Source organism: Capricornis sumatraensis, chromosome 2, assembly GCF_032405125.1.
Source record: "Capricornis sumatraensis isolate serow.1 chromosome 2, serow.2, whole genome shotgun sequence".
NCBI lineage: Eukaryota > Metazoa > Chordata > Mammalia > Artiodactyla > Bovidae > Capricornis > Capricornis sumatraensis.
This window is the reverse complement of record NC_091070.1, coordinates 47,704,909-47,730,771: the sequence shown is the minus strand read 5'-3', so window position 1 is coordinate 47,730,771 and position 25,863 is coordinate 47,704,909. Positions and strand designations below refer to the sequence as shown.

At 39.3% G+C, this 25,863-nt stretch overlaps 1 protein-coding gene across 2 annotated transcripts in view; it reads left to right on the top strand.

The window, feature by feature from the left end:
• The window catches only part of RAB27A (RAB27A, member RAS oncogene family), an 81,787-nt gene that overhangs the window by 48,842 nt on the left and 7,082 nt on the right, over positions 1-25,863 (top strand). For both annotated transcript variants that reach the window (XM_068965001.1, XM_068965000.1), the window contains exons 2-5: positions 6,578-6,752; positions 12,402-12,487; positions 14,688-14,791; positions 19,749-19,872. In XM_068965001.1, coding sequence (XP_068821102.1) covers positions 6,600-6,752; positions 12,402-12,487; positions 14,688-14,791; positions 19,749-19,872 — 467 coding nt within the window. In that variant the 5' untranslated portion in view covers positions 6,578-6,599. The remainder of the gene's footprint in view (positions 1-6,577; positions 6,753-12,401; positions 12,488-14,687; positions 14,792-19,748; positions 19,873-25,863) is intronic.

The following is a 25,863-nucleotide window of genomic DNA, read 5'->3' as shown; positions in this document are numbered from 1 at the left end:
GCAGTGGCCACAGGACTGGAAAAGGTCAGTTTTCATTCCAATCCCAAAGAAAGGCAATGCCAAAGAATGCTCAAACTACCGCACAATTGCACTCATCTCACATGCTAGTAAAGTAATGCTCAAAATTCTCCAAGCCACGCTTCAGCAATAGGTGAACCGTGAACTTCCAGATGTTCAAGCTGGTTTTAGAAAAGGCAGAGGAACCAGTGATCAAATTGCCAACATCCGCTGGATCATCAAAAAAGCAAGAGAGTTCCAGAAAAACATCTATTTCTGCTTTCTTGACTATGCCAAAGCCTTTGACTGTGTAGATCACAGTCAACTGTGGAAAATTCTGAAAGAGATGGGAATACCAGACCACCTGACCTGCCTCTTGAGAAACCTATATGCAGGTCAGGAAGCATCAGTTAGAACTGGCCATGGAACAACAGACTGGTTCCAAATAGGAAAAGGAGTACATCACAGCTGTATATTGTCACCCTGCTTATTTAACTTCTATGCAGAGTACATCATGAGACACGCTGGACTAGAAGAAACACAAGCTGAAATCAAGATTGCCGGGAGAAATATCCATAACCTCAGATATGCAGATGACACCACCCTTATGACAGAAAGTGAAGAGGAACTAAAAAGTCTCTTGATGAAAGTGAAAGAGGAGAGTGAAAAAGTTGGCTTAAAGCTCAACATTCAGAAAACGAAGATCATGGCATCTGGTCCCATCACTTCATGGGAAATAGATGGGGAAACAATGGAAACAGTGTCAGACTTTATTTTTTTGGACTCCAAAATCACTGCAGATGGTGATTGCAGCCATGAAATTAAAAGACGCTTACTCCTTGGAAGAAAAATTATGACCAACCTAGATAGTATATTCAAAAGCAGAGACATTACTTTGCCGACTAAGATCCGTCTAGTCAAGGCTATGATTTTTCCAGTGGTCATGAATGGATATGAGAGTTGAACTATAAAGAAAGCTGAGCGCCAAAGAATTGATACTTTTGAAGTGTGGTGATGGAAAAGACTCTTGAGAGTCCCTTGGACTGCAAGAAGATCTAACCAGTCCATCCTAAAGGAGATCAGTCCTGGGTGTTCCTTGGAAGGACTGATGCTAAAGCTGAAACTCCAGTACTTTGGCCACCTCATGCAAAGAGCTGACTCATTGGAAAAGACCCCGATGCTGGGAGGGATTGAGGGCAGGAGGAGAAGGGGACGACAGAGGATGAGATGGTTGGATGGCATCACCAGCTTAATGGACATGGGTTTGGGTGGACTCCGGGAGTTGGTGATGGACAGGGAGGCCTGGCGTGCTACGGTTCATGGGGTCACAAAGAGTCAGACACGACTAAGCGACTGACCTGATACTGAAAAATAATTCATTATTTCCATAATTGAGGAGTGGAATATTTTTTTCTCCTGAAGAACAGGCTCCAGAGACACCACTCAGGACTTGAGTAACAAAAGTATTTTCTTGTACAAAGATGGTTCTATATGAAGACCTACCAGAATCTCAGATAAGAAACCTATCACCATCAATATCCTGCCAAAACCCTGAAAAATCTCTATTAACAATCTGAAACCTTGTATTTCCTTGCAGCTTCCTTACTGTTTAGAATTCTGGTCTCTGTTAACCCAAACCAGCCTGATCATTGTGTCCAATTTAGAACAAACTCTAAATAGCCTCCTAATTTGCTGAATGTTCTGCCCAACTGAAATTTATATTTCATTGTTGGATCACAGATCAATATTTTGCTGCCAGATCCTTGAGATAAGTCAGGAGGTGAGTTCTCAACCCAAGAGGCCAGTGTCACTCATCATGCCTTTTCTTATTATTTATCGTTTTCTCCTCAGACAGTGTCCTTTCTCCCAACCAGTATACTGTACTCCAACATGGACATATTGTTCAGTTGTTGAAAGATACTATACTGTGGTGGAGATACATTTTTGAGTACAGATGTCTACAATTGTGGTGATATAAATAAAATTTTAAGTTTATTGATTTGGCATAAGTTTAAAACACCAAGCCATTGCTTTTATGCTTCTGATGATCATTTTACTTTTTTAGTCTTAAACTGAACATTTGATCAGTAAATTTGGACTTTTTTTTTAATGTTTATTTTTTGGCTGCGCTGGGTCTTAGTTGCAACACATGGGATCTTCAGTCTTCATTGTGGCATGCAAACTCTTAGTTGTGGCCTGTGGGATCTGGTTCCCTGAAAGTGAAAGTGAAAGTTGCGCAGTTGTGTCTGACTCTTTACGACTCCATGGAATATACAGTCCATGGAATTCTCCAGGCCAGAATACCTGGAATGGGAAGCCTTTCCCTTCTCCAGGGGATCTTCCCAACCGGGGGATCAAACCCAGGTTTTCCACATTGCAGGCGGAGTTTTTACTGGCTGAGCCACAAGGGAAGCCCCGTGTTCCCTGATTAGGGATCACATCCAGGACCCCTGCATAAGGAACACTGAGTCTTTGCCTATGGACCACCAGGGAAGTCTCAACTTGGACTGTTTTGAACCAGTTTTTACCTTGAACTAGCTACAAGTGGTTTGATAAACTTAGAGCAACTGTGGCCCAGTTAGAGATAGATTTAATTGGTCAGTGCTAACTTGATTCAGTAAAATTTATTCTGAACCAATCAAACCTCATGTGAGTCAGTCAGAACCTGCTTATCCAAGTGAGAGCTTATTTGAGCTAGCTAAAACCAGCCTGAAGCCTTTTGAGCTCTTGAAACCAGACCTAAATGGTTAGACACATGTGGTTTTAGCCAAAGTGGCTTTAGATCAATCAGAAATGGTTTTGTAGGTAGAACGTCTTTGAACTTAACTCTTTCATTCTCAACCAGAATGAACCATTGAGGTTCTTTTGAACAAGTATGAATTGGTTAGAATGGATTGAAGTGTTTTATGTAATTTAAACCTGATTTTAGGCTAATTCTAACTCTTTTGAAAATGATATATCTACTTAAAATTAATTGAAAATGGTTAGATTTAGCCAAAAAAGAGGGTCTTCTTTTCTGACTTAGTGAACTACTCCGAGCCAGTCAGTAATCTTTTGTGTCAGAAATGCATGTTTCAAGCTGCCCAGAGGCTATTTCAGAATTGTTTTAGGTCTTCAGAGCCCTGTCTGATCTGTCCAGAGTCTGGAGAGGGGCTTGAGCCAGCATTTACTGAGTACCCAGCATCTGCCAAGCATTGTCCTGGGCACTCCACAAACAGTGTCTCGTTCAATCCTTAGAACAATGGAGTGAAGTCGTGTACATTATCTTCTTTTTCATAGAATGGAAACCTGAAAATCCAAGGTTGAAAAACATCTGAGTAGCCAGTAAGTGGGAGACGTGGAATCAGTCTAGCTCTGCTTGACTTCAGAAGTCACGTGTTTCCTGTTAGGCTACCTTGTATGATACCAAACCTGGGCACTTAAAAAAAATATATTTATCTATTTATTTGGCTTTGTCAGGTCTTAATCATGGTAAAGTAGGATCTTTCACTGCGGCACACAGATTCTCTAGTTGTGGCACGTGGGCTCAGTAGCTCCATGGCATGTGGGATCTTAGTTTCCTGTCCAGGAATTGGATCCACATCCCCAACACTGCAAGGTAGATTCTTAACCACTGAACTACCAGGGAAGTCCCCCAAACCTGGTCGCTTCCAAGTCCAACATGCATTTGTAAAAGTTTGAGTAATGGCCACAAAGCTTGGGGTAGAATAGACATTGGACTTGAAGTTAGGAGACATTTGTTCTAGACTGTGCAAATGAGTTAAACTCTCTGGATTCTGTTTTATTTTTTAGCAAACAACCCAGGAAATGGAAGGTCTGAACATTTATTTTCAGGTAAACAAGGCAGATAATTATCTAAAGGTGTAGTCTAAAGAATATAAAGTATAGTTAATACCAACAGTGATGTTTGTACCATCAGTTGTGGTATTTCGTCTGTTAACACTTCTTTTATGGTGGTTTGGTTTTGAACAGACTGTTATGTGTTGCTGTTACCATGAATAGAAAACAAAACCCATGAAGACCATTTATAGACTTAGGTGTGTAATTCTTCTCCCATGATAACTAAACACTTTAAATTTGGGGGCCCTAAAGATACAGTCATCTGTCTTTGAATTCCATTTAAGTAGGTTTAGAGAGTCCTAGAAGAGTGTGCCATTGATGACAACATTTCCTCCTGTACCTAAAGTAATACAAAAACATATTTATAGAAATGACCAACTTTTTTTCAAAATAAAAATAAAAAGGAAACAAGGTAGCCACAGAAACTTCTTACATCACTCTCCTTGCAGAATTTGGAGTTGCTTTCTGCTTTCTCATTTATTTGGAGGGGAACCCCCCTCCCCCCAAATGGTTTGATGTTATCTGGACCTACTTTTCAATTCTTTTCTCTTATTTATGAATAACTTGGAGCCAGTCAGATGCTGTGATGAGACATGCTAGTCTTTATTTGTGCCCAAGTGGTCATCTTCTGGAGAAGTGTTCTGTTGCACACCGTCAATACTGGCAACCCGCACCTGTGCGTACAGAAGGTGTAAATGGAAAGCCATCATCTGCACTGTGTCACTCTTTACAGTGTGCAAACAGAGTGCTGAATGTTTGTAGAGGCTTTGCCCTTAGTGACTGACCAGCCATATCTGAATGTGAGGTCATAGCTCTGCACTAAGGCACTCTGCAGAGGGTCACTGCAGCACCACTTGGGAATCAGAATTCAGGATTTTTGAGCATAAGGTGAGTCACCAGATTGAGGATGGGCTAGGGGAGGCAACCTTGAAAAGTCAGTGAATGTCCTTGCCTGAGCTTTTATTAACTTTATGTATCTATAGGAATAATCCAATAGGAAGCATTGAGAGTTGTGGTAAAGTTTCTGGATAGGAGCTGACCGGGTGAAAAGGGGACAATGAGAGGGAAATCAGCAGAATTTTTTTTCCTTTATTTTGGCTACACTGAGTCTTTATTGCAGTGCATGAGCTCTTCGTTGCCACATGTGGGCTTTCTCTAGTTGTGGCATGCAGGGGCTTCTGTAGTTGCAGCACATGGGCTTAGTTGCCTGGCAGCATGTGGGATTTTAGTTCCCCCACCAGGGATCAAATCTGCATCCCCTGCATTGGAAGGTGATACTTAACCACGGGGGAGGTCCCCCAAACCAGCAGAGTTAAATGGAGGACTTATGATGTGTATGTGGATAGGTAAATGTGTATGTTGAATGGGCAGATAGCATTGTCAGTGATAACAGGATTATTGGTTTTCTGATTTTCAAGAGGATTTATTGGTTTTAGAAATGGGAGGATAAAAAGAAGTAAGCTTTCCCTGAAGATAGACTGTTTCCAGTCAGATTAATATCTTGAATAGTTTGGATCTATTTAAAGGATTAAAAATAAAATTTGAAAAGTGCTGATTGCAAAAGATAAAAGGTAACCATGGTTAGGTCTTGCTATAAAAACAAGAATATTTATTCTCAAAGGTAGACTTGTTTTGGCCAGTGCTGAAGAGCTGAATTGGTAGCATTTCCTATAGACTATCAAAGCAAATGTAGGTAAATGAGCCCTTCATGATGGAACTCAGTTCTCAAGTGAGTAGTGATATTCAAAAAAAATCTGATTTAATATGTAGTAGGAGAAGGCAATGGCAACCTACTCCAATACTCTTGCCTGGAAGATCCTATGGACGGAGGAGCCTGTTGGGCTGCAGTCCATGGGGTCGCTAAGAGTCAGACACTACAGAGCGACTTCACTTTCAATTTTCACTTTCATACATTGGAGAAGGAAATGGCAACCCACTCCAGTGTTCTTGCCTGGAGAATGCCAGGGACGGGGGAGCCTGGTGGGCTGCTGTCTAAGGGGTGGTACAGAGTCGGACATGACTGAAGCGACTTAGCAGCAACAGCAGCAGCACCAGCAGGTGACAATAATAACATGTGAGGAAGCTGCAAACCAAGTTTTATTAGCATTATCTTTGAAGGAACTATAATGACGTGAAAATGCATAGGATAAACGAAATTGCCTAGATGTCCAAGAGAGAAGCCGAGGATATAGCACTAGGAGACTTTGAAAAAGGAGGTACAGTTGGAACCACGTGCACGCTAAGAATTATTATTATTCCTGTAACATTCTGTTTGGAGAAAGAAATGGCAATTTACTCCAGTATTCTTGCCTGGGAAATCCCATGGACAGAGGAGCCTTGCAAGCTATACAGTCCATGGAGTCCAAAAAGAGTCAGATGCAACTTAGGGACTAAACAACAACAAACATTCTCTTTCTTCCCTTGTTCTGTTAACTTTTATTATACACGATCTTTGTGTAAGATAGTGACCATTATCTTCTTGATTTTCATTCTCAGTTGGAATTTTTGTTTTAAGGGTACTATAACAGCATAGCACAGTTCAGTAGCATATCTAGTGAATGATTAAGTCTTTGGGGCAGTGAATAATGTTTAACCCTTTCTTCACAGAACCCTTAGGCATATAGGTGTTATGTAGGAGTACTTGTTGAACTGCATATTAAAAGAAGTCACTTTATTAGCAGAGGATTCTAATATTTTCTAATGAGTTTTTGGTAAATATGCATTTGTTTGTATTTTTCAGGTGACCCACTGAGTTCTTCATTATGTCTGATGGAGACTATGATTACCTCATCAAGTTTTTAGCTCTGGGAGACTCGGGAGTAGGGAAGACCAGTGTGCTTTATCAGTACACAGATGGTAAATTTAACTCCAAATTCATCACAACAGTCGGCATTGATTTCAGGGAAAAGAGAGTGGTAAGTTCTGCATCCTTCCATATAAAAATGTAATCTCTGAGTCAACCTTTGCCTGTTTGTTTTATTTGCTTCATAGGAATTAGGAGGACAAAGGTTGGAATCTAAAATTAAAGGGTGCATATGAAAGTGTATTATGTTCAGTCTGAGCAATGTGATTAAAGGCTGTAACTGAGGACACTTCACATAAAACCAAGCAGGTAAAATAAAGTAAAAGTGAAGATTTTTAAAACATTTCCTTGATATACTTCTGGCTGGTATCTTCCTTCTGAATTCTAAAAAGTGATTTGTCTACCTTTAATATGAAGCCTGCAAACCACCCTGCTTTTCTCTTTATTAAGGCCTCAGCAGCCCCATTCACTAGGTGGCGGAACTCATTGACCCCACCAGGAGTGTGAGGTTGAAGTACGGGTGGGAATGACTGCATATGGATCCGGGAGGTAGCCAAAAGAACAGTAGGGTTCTGCAAAATAAGAGAAGAGCTTCTTTTTAACAATTGTATTTATTTTTTTTTAAAGGACTGCAAGAGAAGTTATTCTGGGGGTAGAGAGGAAGTCAGGAGGTTGGTGTGTCCAGGAACTACATTTCTTACTAAAAAAGCAACCATTCCCATAAAGCAGGTCACCAAGTAGTCAGGAAGACTAAGGACAAAGACCCTTTGGTGGAGCATATTCTACTTGGGAAATATGCAGAGTTTCTGCCTTCGAGGACAGAAGAATTCATTCTTTCTGATCCACTCAAGTCTTTTATTCTACTACCAGAAGCCTTTTCTTCTACTACCACTGTTTTGTTTTGTTTTAAAATTATTTTTAAATTAAGGTATAGTTGATATACAGTATTGTGTAAGTTTCAGGTGTACCATATAGTGATTTACAATTTTTAAAGGTTACATTCTATTTATAGTTATTATAAAGTATTGGCTATATTCTCTGTGTTGTACAATATATCCTTGTAGCTCATTTTATACCTTTGTCTTTTTCATGATTATTTTGGGATGCTTGCAATTTCAAATGAATTTTAGGGTCATCTTATTAATTTCTACAAAGAAATCAGCTGAAATTCTGACAGGGATTGCACTGAATCTGTAGAGCAATTTGGGGAGTACGTGCGTGCTCAGTTGTGTCAGACTCTTTGTGGCCCCATGGCCTGTATAGTCCACCAGGTTCCTCTGTCCATGGAATTTTCCAGGCAAGAATACTGGAGTGGGTTGCCATTTCCTACTCCAAGGGATCTTCCTGACCCAGGGATTGAACCCACATCTCCTGCATTGGCAGGCAGATTCTTTACCACTGTGCCACCTAGGAAGCATTCGCATCTTAACAATATTAAGTCTTCTGATTTGTGAACATGGAATTTTTTGCCATTTAGATCTTCTTTAATTTCTTAACAATATTTTGTAGCTTTCAGAATATATTTTATACTTTTTAAATTAAATTTATTCCTAAATATCTTAATTTTTTATGCTATTGTAAATTGTTTTCTTAATTTTATTTTTGAATTATTCTTTGCCAGTGTATAGAAATACAACTTATTTTGTAAGTTGAGCTTGTATACTGGAACACTACTGAACTTGTTTATTGTTTCTGATATAACCTGCATGTGTGCCGGTGGAGGGGGTGTCTCTATCTGTGTGTGTATCTGTGTGTGTTTATTCCTTAGGATTTCCAATATACAAGATCCTCCTATCTTGCAAGTTGGATATGCTTTCTTTTTTTTTCTATTTGCCCTAATGAGTGCCTCCAGTAAAATGCTGAGTAGAAATGTTGTAGGAGAACATCTTTGTCTTGTCTTTGATTTTAAGGAGAAAACATTCGGTCACCATAAAGTATAATAGAAGCTGTGTGTTTTTCATAGATGGTGTTCTTCAGATCCAGGATGTTATCTTGTATTCCTAATTGTTGAGCATTTTTATTATGACAGGTGTTGGATTTTTTTCAAGTGCTTTTTCTGTATCTGTTGAGATGATTGTGTGGTTTTAGTCCTTTATTCTAGAACTGTTCTGTTCCATTATAAATCGATATTGATTGGTTTTTGTATGTTAACCCAACCTTGTTCTTATGATAAATTCCACGCAGTCATGGTATATAATCGTTTTTATATGTTGTTGGATTCTGTTTGCTAGTATTTTGGTATCTGTATTCAAAATGGATATTGGTCTATACATTTTTTCCCCTCATAGCTTTGTTTTTGGTATCAGGATAATAAAGCCCTCATAGAATGAAGTGGGAAATATTTCCTTCTTTTCTGTATTTTGAAAGAGTTTGGGAAGGATGGCTGTTAATTCTAAACATTTGATAAAATTCACTAGTGAAGACATCTGGGCCTAGTCTTTTCTTTGTGGGAAGTTACTTTTATTATGAATTCAATCTTCTTACTGGCTATATGTCTCTTTAGATTTACTATTTTTTCTTGAGTTAGTTTCAATTGTTTGTGTCTAGAAATTTCTCCATTTCTTCTAAGCTATCCAATTTTTTGGCATATGGTTGTTCATACTATTCCTTTATAATCTTTTTATATATTTAAAGTTGGTAGTGTTGTCCTTTCATTTCTGATTTTAAGAATTTGAATCTCCTATTTTTATTCTTAGTCTAACTAAAGGTTTATCAATTTTCTTGAGCTTTTCAAAGAAAAGATAATTTATTTCCACTCTAATCTTTATTATTCTTTCCTTCTGTTTGCTTTGAATTTAGTTTACTTTTATTTTTCTAGTTTTTTAAGGTTGAAGTTTAAGTAATTGATTTGAGATCTTTCTTGATTTTTAATATAGGTGTTTACTGCTATACATTTCTTCACTGCTATACTACTTTAGCAGTGAAGCTACTTTTTGTATGTTGTGCTTTTCATTCGTCTAAAAATGCTTTCTAGTTTCCATTATGTTTCTTCTTTGACCCATTGGCTGTTTAAGATTGTATTGTTTAATTTCCACATACTTATGAATTCCCCAAATTCCTTTCTGTAAATGATTTCTAATCTTTTTTTTAAAAGCACATTATGGTTAGAAAATGTATTTTGTATAACTTTAGTCTCTTAAACTTGTCAAGACTTGTTTGATGACCTAACATAAGGTCTGTCCTTGAGAATGTTTCATATGGAATCGCATGAGGTGGCCAAAGTACTGGAGTTTCAACTTTAGCATCATTCCTTCCAAAGAAATCCCAGGGCTGATCTCCTTCAGAATGGACTGGTTGGATCTCCTTGCAGTCCAAGGGACTCTCAAGAGTCTTCTCCAATACCACAGTTCAAAAGCATTAATTCTTCAGTGCTCAGCCTTCTTCACAGTCCAACTCTCACATCCATACATGACTACTGGAAAAACCATAGCCTTGACTAGACGGACCTTAGTTGGCAAAGTAATAGCTCTGCTTTTGAATATGCTATCTAGGTTGGTCATAACTTTTCTTCCAAGGAGTAAGCGTCTTTTAATTTCATGGCTGCAGTTCATGGGGTCACAAAGAGTTGGACACGACTGAGTGACTGAACTGAACTGAACTGAGAAGAATATGTGTTTTGCAGTTGTTGGGTGAGGTCTTCTATAAGTAAGTAAAGTCACTCAGTCGTGTCCGACTCTTTGTGACCCCGTGGACTGCAACCCACCAGGCTCCTCAGTTCATGGGATTCTCCAGGCAAGAATACTGGAGTGGGTTGCCATTTCCTTCTCCAGGGGATCTTCCCGACCCAGGGATGGAACCCAGGTCTCCCGCGTTGGAGGCAGATGCTTCTATAGGTGTCTATATTATGTCTAGTTGGCTTAGGGTGTTCTGCAGCTCTTCTGTTTCCTTGTTCATCTGCTTGCTTGTTTTATCCATTATCAAAAGAGTGTTGAAGTTTCTAAATATTGTCAAATTGTTTATGTCTCTCTTTTCATCTGTATGTATTCTTAATGTATTCTTAAAGGTAACTACCTGACCCTTTTATCATTATAAAATATCCTTTTTTGTCTTTTTTTGTCTTCAAGTCTATTTTGTCTCATACCAGTATAACTCGAGCTCTCTTTTGGTTATTGTTTGCATGGCATTGTACTTTTTTCATTCTTTTCCTAACAACCGTTTTGTGTCTTTGAATCTAAAGTGTGTCTTTTGTAGATAGCATATAGTTGGATCACATCTTTAAATCTATTCTGCTAACCTTTGCCTTTCAGTTGGAATCTTCAATCCATTTACAGTCAATATAATTACTAAAAAAGGAGGATTTGCGTCTGCCATTTTGCTACTTATTTTCTATATGTCCTATCTTTTTTTTTTGTTCTGTTACTTCTTGGCACCCTCTTTATTTTGTGTTATATAGACATTTTCTAGTATACCATTTAAATTCCCTTCTCACTTTTTATTTTTTGAATTGTTTTCTTAATAGTTCCCCTGAGGATTAAAATTGTTATCTTAATTTTTAACAGTCTAGTTTGGATTAATACCCACTTAATTTCAATGCCATACTCTGCTCTTATATGGGTCCATATCCTGCCCATTCCTTTTCATTGTTCTTGTCATACAAATTGCATACATATTGCATCTTTATGTACTGTGTACCTATCTACATGAGTTTATAATTATTGCTTTATGAAATTGTGTTTTAGTCAGATGCAGGAAAGAGTTATGAAAAACCATTTATATTGTCTTTTGTATTGACCCATGTAGTTACCTTTACTGGTGCTCTTTATTTCTTTGCGTGAATTTGAATTACTGCCTAGTGTCTTTTCATCTCAGCCTGAAGCTCAGTCTTTGTTTTTTCTTGCGGGGCAGTTCTGCTGGCAATGAATTTTATGTTTTTGTTTATCAGAGGATGTTTTAAGTTCCCTTTTAATTTGAAGGATAGCTTTGCTGGAAATAGGATTCTCGGTTTGTATTCTTTTTCCTTTCAGTACTTTTTATTGTCCTACTGCCTTTTGGCCTCCATTTTTATTTATTTGTTTCTTAATGATAAATCAGTTCTTAGTCTTATTGAGATCTCTTATATGTATTAAATCACTTTTCTCTTGATGCTTTAAAAATTCTGTCTTTTGATTTTTGACAGTTTGGTGATATGTCTAGTCAGTATCAGAAAGTTTATCCTTCTTGAAGTTCATTGAGTTTCTTGAATATGCACATGAATGGTTTTCATCAGATTTTGGAAGTTTTTGGCTATTATTTCCAGAAGTATTTTTTCTGCCTCTTTCTGTCTCTCCCCCCACCCCACCAAATAATATATTACTTGTACATTTTAAAATATATTTATAGAGATATATAATGTGCTTACACATTATAATGAAGAGCCAACTCAATGAAAAAGACCCTGATTCTGTGAAAGATTGAGAGCAGGGGAGAAAGGGGCAACAGAGGATGAGATGATTGGATGGCATCATCGATTCAACAGACATGAGTTTGAGCAAACTCTAGGAGATAGTGAAGGACAGGGTACCCTGGCATGCTGTAGTCCATGGGGTCATAAAGAGTCAGACACAGCTGAGGGAATGAACAACAATAATGTGCTTACATCATTTAATACAAATTATTGTGTTATCCAGAGACAATTATTTGAAGTAAAATATAACTAAGATTGTATTCCAGATGGAATTTTCTTTAGAAGTTTAAGTACTTAGGGGAGTTATACTGAATAGCTAAGTGAGAAGAGTTCACCAGTCTCAGAAGTTCTCTTTCCTTTTTCATTTTGCCATTTTAGGTGTACAGAGCCAATGGGCTAGATGGAGCTGTTGGCAGAGGTCAGAGAATCCACCTGCAGTTATGGGACACAGCTGGACAAGAGAGGTATGAGATCTTCAGTCATGTGCTCTTTGCTGGAACAAAGGGGAAAAACAATTGCACTCTTCACACAGTGACCTGAGTGGGAAAAGGCCAACTGATTCGTTGATGTGCACCTGGATAAGCCATGCTGCCAAATTAGCAGGAAATTTATCAGTCTGAAATGATAATAGTGGCTTTATTTCATACAAGGTCAAAGGGAAAATGAATCCTTTTAAAAATGGATGCTTTTACTTATGGACTTCTTTCTTTTTCTCCCCCTTTTTAAAAACCTGTATACTTGTCTCCATTTACTTTTGTTTACTCAACCACAAAGAAAGCTAGAGTTGCATGCATTTTCCTTACTTGATTATTGGAACCTAGCATAAAAATCTTGTTGGAATTAACTTATATGATCAGAGGATGCTTAACAAAAATGTGACATGAAATCTTCATATAAAGTTACCCTTTTTGATTGAAATATAGTTGTTTTACAGTGTTGTGTTAATTTCTGCTGTACAGTAAAGTGATACAGTTATACAAATATATACATTCTTTTTTATATTATTTTCCATTATGGTTTATCACAGGGTATTGAGTATAGTTCCCTGCACCATACAATAGAACCTTGTTGATTATCCATTGTCTGTATAATAGTTTGGATCTGCTAGTCCCAAACTCCCAATCCATCCCTCCCCCATCTATCCCTCCCTTGGCTACCACAGGTCTGTTTAAAGTTGCTTTCAGTTAGCTACAGCTTTGTTATCTCTCACACTTTCCTTAAAGGATTTTATTTGTTTGTTTAATTTTTTCTTATGGAAAACTCCAAGTATATACAGAAGTGGAGAGGCAAGTACAGTGAAATCAGGTACTGACTTGCCAATTTCAAACAAACTTCAGGTTGTGGCCCATCTTACTTCGTGTATATCCTTCACCTCTTCTCACTACCCCCGCCCCACAATTATTTTCAAGCAAATTCCAAATATCGAACTATTTCTTTTGTAACTATTTTGGTCCATATCTCTGAAAGATGAGTACTCTTTTTGTAAAAACATGGATTAGAAATATTTGAGAACACTTAAAATAACTAATTAAAGGACAAATTCATAACCAGTATTTTCTTCTCTGGAGCCCAAGCCTGTCAGTTGCAGGCTTTGCATAAAGGCAGAATGAGAGAAAACCTACCACGAGAGAGAGAGCGGCACAGAGATGGCAGGATGAACCCTTGGTGCATGCATGCATGTGTGTGCTCAGTTGTGTCCAACTCTTTGTGACCCCATGGCTGAGGCCCACCAGGCTCCTCTGTCCAAGGAATTTTCCAGGCGAGAACATTGGAGCCGGTTACCGTTCCCTAAGTCAGAGGATCTTTCCCACCCAGGGATCGAAGCTGCATCTCTTGCATCTTCTGCATTGGCAGGCAGATTCTTTACCACTGGGCCCCGTGGGAAGCCCAAATCCTTGGTGGAGAGGGTACAAAGAAAGGGGAAATTGAGTCTGATTACCATCACCCTAAAGCCAAAGAATGGTTCTCAGGGATAAGGGATTTCTGTAGAGACTGAAATTAAAAGGTCATGCGTGGATCACATTGTGATGTTAAATCAAGTCAGGCTTTCACAGGACAGGGAAGACACAAACACAGCAAGCACCATTGCTTTTGGCCTATTTAACATTTAATTGTACAATAAATTCTTGGCTGAGACAAAGAGATCATGAGCTAGTTCTTGCCATCCCTGTCCAGAAGGCTGGTTTTTCAAATCACGTGGCTTATTAACACATAAACTTCTACCAGTTAGATAAATAACTTATACACATTTGGAATATCATCATCTAATTTGTTAAATTAAAAAAAATTTGTTTTTATCTTAAAAGAAAATTGCAATAACTGTTGGCATTTTAGAAAGTCTGTATATGTTTTCAAATATTTTTTCTTGTTCTAAATACCTATTTACTATATTTTTAAGATACTCGATGTCATTGATTATGTACCTAATTTTACACTGTTGAAACTATCTATTATATAATAGCATAATTCAGTAAACCTTGTGCAAGTAAGGTCTATGCATAGTGTGCATTATAGTGCGAAGTTAGTAGAAACAGTGGCATGTTGTTTAACATCTGACTTGTTATTGATGAACTGTTGTAAAAGGCTTGAGGGGACTGCTGGTGGCTTTATGTTTCAAAGAGTAGGGGTGTGGTTTAGGTGACCGATCTGCTTTTATGTTCCCAGGTTTCGTAGCTTGACAACTGCTTTCTTCAGAGATGCTATGGGCTTTCTTCTGCTTTTTGATCTGACAAATGAGCAGAGTTTTCTCAATGTCAGAAACTGGATAAGTAAGTAGTATTGTCTCCCTGCCTGTTTCTTCCCACTCCCTGAAACAGACTCTCTCTTATATTCTGCTTCTTTTGTAAGTTGTTTTGCAAGAGCTCCTAATGCTGTTTAAAATGCTATTTAAAGGAGCACAGCTCTTAGTTCAGGAGCAAAGGTAACTGAAGTCCTCTGCTTTCCCTGGTCATGCTAACCTCCATTTGTTGAGTGCATCTTGCACTCTAGATCCATGGAGTGTTTTCTGTGTAATCTCTTCACCAGTCTTTCCCACAAAGAGGACTCTTATCCCCATTTTATAGATGAGGAGATAGAAGCCTAGAGAAGTGCTATCAAGTCTGATACCATCCCAGGGTTCAAAACATGTAGTACATTGACCCTTTTGAAAAATTAATGGATCCTAACCCTGTCCAGTACTCTTGCCTGGAAAATCCCATGGATGGAGGAGCCTGGAAGGCTGCAGTCCATGCTAAGGGTCGGACATGACTGAGCGACTTCCCTTTCACTTTTCACTTTCATGCATTGGAGAAGGAAATGGCAACCCACTCCAGTGTTCTTGCCTGGAAAATCCCAGGGACAGAGGAGCCTGGTGGGCTGCTGTCTATGGGGTTGCACAGAATTGGACACGACTGAAGCGACTTAGCAGCAGCAGCAGCAACCCTGTCTCAAGGTCTCTTCTGTATTTAAACGGCCAGAGCACTTGCCAGGAGGATCTTGTCATAGAAACCTCTAGAACTTGGCTAGAGTGTTCCCCAGCACAGTATACATGAACCTGCATTTTGGCTCTTTGGAGACAACCTGATAGCTTACAATATTGGTTAGTAGTCATTTAGAATCCTACTACTTGACCAAATGTACATTTTCCTCTGTTGGTTGTATTGGTGGAATCATAGAGAACCTACTAGAGAGGCCTGTGATATTAAATTCCTAACAGCCAAATCTTTAGAATGAACTTATTTATAAACCCCTACTACATAGCAACTTCTTATAGTTTCGGTGTTATGAAAGGGTAATGGGCTGTAATTTTTATAGTCGAAAACCTTGTTTTTAAAAATGAGTTTTTAAATAAGTCATTAATGAATGTCTTGTGGTTTTCAAAGCATTTTCACATTGTGTGTGTCCAGTCCCCATGTTCCCCCCATGAGGAGATCCAGGGAGGTGGTGTATCCTCATTTTAGGATAAAGATGCTTAGCCTTATGGAATAGGCTTGCCCAAGGACATGGAGCTTTTGGCTTTTGATTCAGTGGCCTTTTTGGGGATGGGGGGATTCAGTGGCTTTTTATGCTCTTTCTCAACTAAGTTAATCACTAAGAATTGAAGAGCTATTTAATACCTTAAATATAGGTTCCCCAGGTCATGCTTGGGCTTTACTTTGTTAAGTGCCTGTCTGAGTCACACACCCTTTTGGCTGAATGGCAGTGACTCTTTCTAATCGCTTATCCTCATTCCCTGCTCATCATCCTTCATTCAAACCAGTTCTGGGGCTTTCTTAAGCACTTTCTAAGGATTGTTGTTAGAAATGGGCTCACAGAATCTTAGCACAGCATGGTGGGAAGAGCATCAACCCGCCTGTTTTTCACTGGGAGAAACTGGTGAAAACCTTTACTCTGGACAAGGTAAATCTCGTCCATTTGGGTTTCATGGCTAGTTACGTGAAGGATAAAATCATGTGAAATTCTGTGTATTATTTTGTTTTTTTCTTATAGTGTAAAAGAATTCTTCTTGCTCAGTTAGGCAAAGAAAACATACATATTGGAGATTTCACATCTTCAGTATAAAGTGTGTATTCACTGTCAGAAAGATTCAGTGTCAGAGGTAGTAATAACAAATCTTAATTAGGAATAAAAATTTGTCAATTATATATATTTTTTATTTTTCCTCTGCCTGTTAGTAGTTTGAATATTAAGGGGATCATTCTTCTTTGGGGGATCGAATTAAATATATATTGTCTATTTAATGTATATTTTAATATTTAATGTATTTTGTATGTTTAATGTATTTAATATATATACATTTTATGTATATATACACACACAAGCATATATATATGTGTACGCATATATACATATACCAATGGTGGATAGCAGAGCAGAGGCAGTATTGCATTGAACGGGTAGCTGAGTCCTGGGTGCTGAAGGCAGAAACCAGGTCTGCACTCGCCCTTTGCTTCTCCAGAGATGCATTGCAGTCCTTTCTCCTTGAGCTCAGATCTCTCCTGTCCTCCTGGGAAACGGGTAAGAGTTCCAAGTTGATCCCTGCTGAGCTTAGGAGACTGAACAGAGATCTGTGTCCTCTGGGCCTGAATTTGAAATCAAAGAGGAATCGGATAGTGTTGTATCACTCACCTGTCTTTCTGGAGCTTGAGGATGAGCCAGTTGTACCTATGGGCAGCATGTTTTATAGGGAAACTCCAAAGTAGCCTGTATTTCTAAACTGTTCTTCTGTAGCCTCACATAAGTGGGACAGAGCCCAACAAGTATATTTTTAAACATATTTTTGCCTTTATATTTTTATTCCTATTATTCCCCCTGTCTGAAAAGCCCTCTCCATACTCACTCCCACTGTCTTAAAAATTTAGAGTTCAATTTACTCTTTAAAATCTGACAAAATATGGCCCCCATGAAATTTTCTGTGATAAGTTTGTTGAATTAAATTTTTTCTCTCCTCTTTTAAAAAAATTATATTAAAATATAGCTGATTTACAATGTTGTATTAGTTTCAAGTGTACAGCAAAATGAATCAGTTATACATGTATCCATTCTTTATTTTTTAAAGATCTTTCTCCATATAGGCCATTACAGAATATTGAGTCGAGTTCCCTGTGCTATACAGCAGACTCTTATTATCTATTTTATATATCCTGTGCTGTGCTTCGTCGCTCAGTCGTGCCCGACTCTTTGCAACCCCATGGACTGCAGCCCACCAGGTTCCTCTGTCCATGGGGATTCTCCAGGCAAGAATACTGGAGTAGATTGCCATGCCCTCTTCCAGGGGAATCTTCCCAACCCAGGGATTGAACCCAGGTCTCCCACATTGCGGGCAGATTCTTTACCATCTGAGCCAGTGGGGTGTGTGTGTCAGTTTTATTCCTCTCAATTGGAGTTAAGTTTCCTATTATGTTTTGTACTGCTTACACATGATCCTTATCACATACCATATCAAGTTGTAGTTATTTATGTGCTTTTTTTCCTTTGGTGAGATATTTTAAAAGAATTCATAAATTTATTTTTTATATAAATAATTCACAACCTTTGTAGAAAAGTTAGGAAAAAAGAAAAATGATCAATTATCATACTTCCCAGACTCCACAAAATAAACACTATTTAACATTATTACTGGTAATACACAATATCTCTAAATGCTTTATTGCATTAAAAGAATGATTTTCAAGTGTGAGCATGCGTCTAGATCCCCCCAGAGAACTTGTTAAAACAGATTCCAGACCTCAAACCCAGCCTTCCTCCTTCAGTAGATATGGGGTGGTACCTGAGAATTTGCATTTCTAGCAAGTTCCCAGGTGATGGTTGTTAGGCTGCTGGTCCATGGACCTTACCTCAAGACTCACTGAATTAACTCACTTAACCTTTACCTTACCCCTAGGAAGTAAATACTGTCATTGTCTTCCTTTAAAGAGGGGGAAACTGAGGCACAGAGTGGCCATGTAACTTCCTCAAGGCCACACAGCTAGTAAATGGCATAGCCAGGATTCAGCCTTAAACACCCTCGGTCCCGAGTTCATTTTCATAACCTTGACACTGAACAGATAAGGTGTTAACAGAGCACTGAAACTCTCTGGAGACCAGAAAGGTTCCTCAGTAGAAGTGACTGAGAGGCAAGTTGTAAAGGAAGTAGGGGATGTCCCTGAAGGAAGGCTGTGTTTGGTTATTCAGAGTCTAGGGACAGAATGCACAACAGCCTGGAGACAGAAAGGATGTGGCTGTTGGAAATGGACAGTTTGGTCTTGCCTGTATAGGTCCTGTTCCCCTCTTCCGTCCCATGAGGGCAAAGGTCAGTGCCCTGAAATTCTGCACCAAGTATCAGGCCTCCGTTATTGCTCAGTAAATACTAACTGACTTGACTTTCTCATGATAAGATATAATGAACATGACTTGATAATGAGGAACTAATGGTTAACCATGATAAAAAATAAATTAGGCCATACATTTTTGAGGATGTCTTATTGTGCAAGTTTGGGTAACTTTAATTTCACTGTGAGGCATGATGAGTATGAAATAAGACTTATTTTCCTTATTTGGGAGATTAAACTCTTTAGCTTAGCTGAAGTTCCTTTGCTTTTATTACTGTTAATATGCCTACTAACAGATTTTCATGTGAAAAGAAATAGAAGCTATAGAGTGAGAATTGTAGTCTCTTGCTTCTTGGGTCTGGTGGCAGAATCATTGACTATATATTCTGGGTTTTCTGTCTTCATTTGATCCTAAATTTTTTTAGATAAATTGATTCTGCCTTAGGATAATAGAAAAATGTGAAAAATCTTTCAGATAGAAATAGGTTTATAGAAAGACAATTCATTTTAAAAACGCCACTGCAGTGGAGAGAAAATATATGAAAAACAGAGCTTTAAGGTTAGTCATGAGTACTAGGAGATCCTCCAAGTGTGGTTTTTTCTTTTCAAATGATCTTCATAAAGAAGATAGCTATGTGGTATATGTGTATGTGTGTGTACATAAGTTTTGGAGGGATAACAAATTCTCTTATTCCTCTCTAATATAAATAAGCTGGAGTATGTGCATAAGGACAGGATTAGTTTTACATCTCTGCCCCATTCATTTAGTTTTATAGCTTGGGGTATTGGTGTTTTGAAAGCATTATAGAGAATTATGCAGTTCCTTATACCTGTATATCCATTTACAGTTTTAAAGCAGTTTTGCATATATTCTCCACTGATCATAGACTTATATTACTTAACTGTAACAGATATTCTTATCTTCTTCTACTAATAGGTCAGCTGCAAATGCATGCTTATTGTGAAAACCCAGATATAGTGTTATGTGGAAATAAGAGTGATCTGGAAGACCAAAGAGTAGTAAAAGAGGAAGAAGCCAGAGGACTTGCAGAGAAATACGGGTGAGTATTTTGGGGGAGGAGTCTACAGCACAAATTTCCGATGCAAGCATTGACGCGTGAATGGGTAACGAAAAGGGCAAAAGCAAAAGACTGAGAGGGATGTAGGCCTTGGGAGAAGGTGTCAAACACCTCCTTTGCATGTTAGTATTACATGATTTGGGGACCAGAGAAAAAGCCATTGGTGAGGGCCTTCATTCAGTGCTTCAGTACCATTTTCTCAGTCGCTTGGTGTTTGAAGAAAGACAGCTTCAGGGACAAACACCCTAACTGTGTAAGGCCTCCTTTCCAAGATGCAGGTACGAGATGCCTCGGATAAGGAAATTCTGTATATTTATTCAGTGAGGAAGATTCAGAGCCAGTCCATATTCTGCTTTGGCGAGTTCTAGGATACAAGAAGGCCTTCTTGGCCTTGAAATACCTATGCTGGTGGAGGAGTGTGAAGATCTCCTTTGGTTTAAGCTGTGTTTTTGTTGTGTGTGCTTAGTCACTTCAGTCGTGTCTCCCATGGATTGTAGCCCTCCAGGCTCCTCTGTCTGTGGGATTCTCTGGAGCAAGGATACTGGATTGAGTGGCCATGCCCTCCTCCAGGGAATCTTCCTGACCCAGGGATTGAACCCGTGTCTCCTGTACTGCAGGGATTCTTTACCACTGAGCCACTGGGGAAGCCCCATTTTTGTGGTGGAGAGTCAGCTAAATACTGTCTTCCTCCTTGAGTTCGGGGGGTAGGATCATAGTAGCAGCAGCATTAATGGACATGAAAGAAGGGGTCAGCCACTGCTCAATAAAGTACTACAAAGCAATCTGTGCTGTACTTTCTTCCTCCAATATAATGAGAATGCAAATACGCATGTAATAATTACTCTTATTATTAGTGGGAGACAGCAAGTAGGGTAGAGAAGGAAGGGGAGGGAGGGAGAGAGAAAGGAAGAGAGCAGGGTGGTGTGGGTGGTGTACTGTGTATAGAGGGTGTTACTGCCTAGTGGCCTCTGTTGTTAGACAAATCCAAGGAAGCTATAGGAGGGACTTTGCCTTTTTATCGTGTGAACCCTGCCTTTTTCTTTTTTGGGCTGATGGAGTTCAGAAAGCACTCAAGGATGGGGTTCACACTGGAGAGGGAGCGGAAGGATAGGTTGACTGGGCAGGAAGGAACCAAGAGTCTGGAGAGATTTGAATGCTAGGGAAGAAGAGTAGACTTGATCTGCGGGGGCTCAGGAAGTTGCTGAAGGCCTTTGAACATGGAGTGCTGTTAGGACTACTTCCCCAGGTCAGTCTGGGGTGACGGGGAGGATGGAGTGGAGAGCTCCTGGGCAGTCCCTGTGAAGGGTTGCTGTGTGTCTGATGCTGAGGCCCTTCAGATGTGCAGTCAGAAGGGAAGGGGGATTTGAAGTGAGGGAGAGCCAGAACCAGCTGGGACCATGATCATGGACGGAAGCTGTGTCAGTCCCTGTTGCTTCTGACCTGGATGGTACGGGTGGCCAACAGAAGCCAGTGCTCTTTGCACAGAGATAAACACAAACACATCTGGCCCAGGAGCTGGAGAAGCTAAAGGAGGATCTAGGGGAAGGTGGAAAAGGAGACAGGTCTGGTTGCTGGTTTGTGCCAGTGAGGTGAGCCAGCAGATAAGCCACAAAATGTGAGAGCCGCAGAATGGCTGCTGCTTCCACTTCTGCCCTGCATATCTCCCCTGCATCTCTCTGCGGTCCACCTTAACTGCAAAGAGAGTTCTGGGAAGTATTGTTCAATTTAGCCAAGCTGACAGATCATAAAGCTACCACAGATAGAGAGTGGGGCTGGGCATTGGTGTCTTTTAAAAAGCTCTCCATGTGATTTTTTTTTTTTTAAAGCAACGGTCCCACTGACTTTTATTTATTTATTTATTTTTAATTAATTTAAATTTTGGCTGCCCTGTGTCTTCACTGCAGCATGTGGGCTTCCTCTAGTTGCAGCAAGTAGGAGCTACTCTCTAGTTGTGGTGCACAGCCTTCTCATTATGGTGTCCTCTCTTGTTGGGGAGCACTGGCTTTAGGTTCACGAGCCCAGTAGTTTGTGGCCCTTGGGCTTAGTTGCCCCGTGGCACGTGCTATCTTCTTAGACCAGGGATTGAACCCACATCCCTTGCATTGGCAGGTGAATTCTTAACCATTGGACCACCAGGGAAGTCCCTCCATATGATTTTTTTTTTAATAATTACTGATTTGACAACATATATATATAATATTAAATTTGGGAATAGCTAACAATAGTCAGAAGACACAGTCAAAATCAGTTTCTTTGAATACAGTTCTTCCATATGATTTTTGAAGCAGAACTTGAGAACCTCTGACTGAGGTGATTCTGAAGTGGGGGCTGACCAAGCTCTGAGGGTGATTCTGATCACCTGATATGCCCACTTCTGTCTTGATAGTCACTTTTGTAAAGTAGTGGAAGGAAAGAGGGATCAGATACCATGGTGGATTCTGAAGTGTTGAAGCTGGGGGCTGTGTTGCAATGGGGTGAGGAGGAAGTAAGTGATGAAGCAGTGGAAGCTGTGGACCTTGCTAGACCAGGCTTTTGAGAAGTGTATTTGCAAAGACAAGAAAAAAAATAATAAAATAGGGCAGCTAGGAAAGTTAGCTAGACCCAACAATTATATTGTCAAGTGTTGTGGGGGGTCTGGATTGACTCATTCCCTCTCTGGGCTTTACCTGCCCTTTGCTTGTTTCCTCTGTGCTCATTCTCAGGATTCCACATTCTGCCCAGTACTAGAGAGCCTGCCGTTACCTTCTGACTATATGGAAACTCCGAGTACAAAAGGGACCTCCTTTCCTCAGTGCTCAGCTCAGATCTGGGCAGTATTTCATAAGAGAGGCTCAGTGTAAAGTTTCTGAACTGGGTTAAAATGAGCAGAGGAGATATTAGCAGATAAGATAGTGGAGGTTATTGAAGATGGGAAGGGTGGAAACAGACTTCCCTTAGGATTTAAGAAGCATAAAATAGAGTTCTGTAGGCTGTTGGGAGTTTCAGAAGATGTGAAAGAGAAATTTGGTTCACATGGATTGGACAGATTTGACATTTAAGTTTAATGATCATTTTCACAGAAATTTTTTTTCATTTTTAATAGTAATATTTTCACTGGTTGCACATGCACTAAAAGACTATACTGGTTAATCCATCTATGTGCTAACAATCAGAAAACAGTAGTTTATGGGATATCTTCATATCATTTGTATGTTATCTGATAAATTTGTGGTTTTTGTTACTGTTGCATTACCGTCTATCTTCAGTTCGTAAGAATGGGTCATTGGTTCACAAGTGGCTCTCTGAAATATACGTGTATTTAAGAATGAAAGACTATGACTCAGAAAAACTTTGCAAACCTAATAAGAACATGCTGCAGTGCAAATAAGAAATATAAATGTGTGTCTGCTGGGACAAGTAAATTTGAGAATGAGGACTTCATGCAGCAGCCCAAAATAGAAAGGGTGAATTGGATGCATGATGATGAATATTTGAAAATTTATTTCTAGTAGACTAAGAATCCTTTTACCCCTAATCCCCTCCCCGCCTTTTTTTGCTATAACATTTGTTTAAATTGTAACATGAAGCTCTTAGGTCGCTTCCTAATACAACAAAGCAATGTGGCCCATAAACCAGCTTTTTTAAACAACTACAAAATAATGCTTTCCAATATTGAATAATATTGACAATGAAATCAGAGAAGAGAGCAAAACAGAGGGTTATTCAGATTTGTACTTCTGCCAGTCAAAACCATGATATTCACTTTGTTGCTGAAACACTTTAAAAAATATCTGTGAAGTCAGTGACAAATATGTTAGAAGAAAAAGCAGAAAGCATATTGGCAACATTCCTCTTTCAGATGGTACTATTAGATCTCAGACTTAAGTGTGCCCCAGCATCACCTGAACTCTGGGTCCCACTGAGTTTCTCATTTAGTGGGACTGGGATGAAGCCCCACATTTTACATTTCTAGCTGATTCCTGGATGTTGCTGCCACTAGTGACTGAGGATAGCACTTTGAGAAGCACCCGTGTAGGTGTCACGTTACCATGATCTGTGCATGCTGGCAGAGGTCTTCCTTGCTCACAGAACTGGACAAAATGATGGTGCAACAGAATATGAAGCAGGTGTCTACTTGTGCCACATTTGGGGAGGGACATGTGCTCACCGACTAATCACTGGAAAATCCATGCTAAGTCCAGGAGTATTTTTTCTCTTACATAGTTAATGATATCAGCTGTGCTATAGATGGGGCAGGGACAGGGATTGTTACCAAGCAAGCACGAGCCATAAGCTTATAGGCAAAGACTTCATTGTAAGTGAAAATGGTTGCATCTAAGTGTCCTTCTATCCTCTTTACTCACAGAAGATAGTTGTTGGTCAGTATAAGCCTTTTGTTCTTGATTCAGGGTTAAGGGAAACAGAGGACATAATGAATATGATGAAAGTATGATAATTGAATGTATGTATATCACATGTGCTGTGCAAAGAAATAAGCAGTAAATTTTCACAGAATGAGATAAAACTATCATATTACATTGTATTAGTTTTAGGTATATGACTTAATGGTTTGATTTAAGTATATGTTGTGAAATGATCACCACAATAAGTTTAGTTAACATCCATCACCGGCATAATTACAGTTTGTTTATTTTTTCTTTTTTGCTGAACCTCAAGGCATTTGGGATCTTAGTTTCCAGACGAGGGGTGGAAACTGGACACCCTGCTGTGGAAGCATGAAGTCTTAAGCACAGTACTGCCAGGGAAGTCCCCTGTAGTTAAAAAAAAAATTTCTTTTTTTCTCTTGTGATGATGAGGACTTTTAGGATCTATTCTTAGGGACAGCAAATAGAAGACAACTCCGTGCCTGCACCCCGCCCCCCTCAACTGGAGACTACTGGCTAATGATGAGAAAGGTGCTCAAGAGTTTCTGGAATGGAGGATGTGTTAAAAACTTATTACAATATTAATAATATGAGTACAGACCGTTTTTGGGATTCCCAGTGGTTTAGCTCAGCATGCGGCACTCAGTATTTCATCTAGTCTGAACTAGGTGAGATGTATGAATAGCTTGATCTCTTTCACTTTGGTTCTTTGAAAACTTGATGATATCTTCTCTTTATTCAAGAAATAAATAATGACTTATCATTGGGCACATTTTAAAACCACACACATAAGCTGCAACTAAAAAGACAAAACTGATTTCCAGGGCCCCACAGAGCTCAGAAGATGATCTGGCTTTCATTTGCCGCTCTCACCCTTTCCTCTAAAGGCTTGTTCACTCAGCCGCCAGCAGGCTATAAAAAGTAGCGAGACTCGCTTTTCAGTTTAGTGAAAAATTCCTCCATCATTTGTGGATACACATGTGAACCAAATCTCTAAAACCGTTGCACAGAATCACCAAATACCCTTGCTTTCCATTCCTGGGAACCTCTAAGTGGGATCTGGGATATTCTTGTTTTGTAGAAATAAGAGAAGAGAGAACACCTAAAAATTGGATCCTAAACTATGACATGAGCTGGATTATAGGTATCTCGGTGAAAAACTGCAAATGATCATGTTCCCCTCATTTTCTTAAATTTAAAAACTTGTGATGTATCTGTTTATTAAAAGCACATCAAAACTGGTGTTCTGCAAGTGTTCCAAAATCCATTTAGTGCACATTTATGGATTGGTATCGGTTAGCTGCACAGGATTTTTTCTGAAGGTTGACGAACTGCTTCCTAGCTGTTCTGCACCAGCACCATCATGTGGCGAGAAGGAACAATACACCCAGCTCTATGCTTGAAAGTGGGGCAGTTGATCCACTTGAATTTAAGCTAAGATTACTAAAATTTTGCCTGGAAAGTTTTAGGAAAAGCAGAACATTATGTTTAGAGAAGAAGAGAATCCCACTGGGTGAACATTGATTGAGCACTTGCCGGACACTAAGCTTGTGTTAAGCCCTTCACCTGTATTATCTTATTGCTTCTTTATAAAGACGCCACGAAGCAC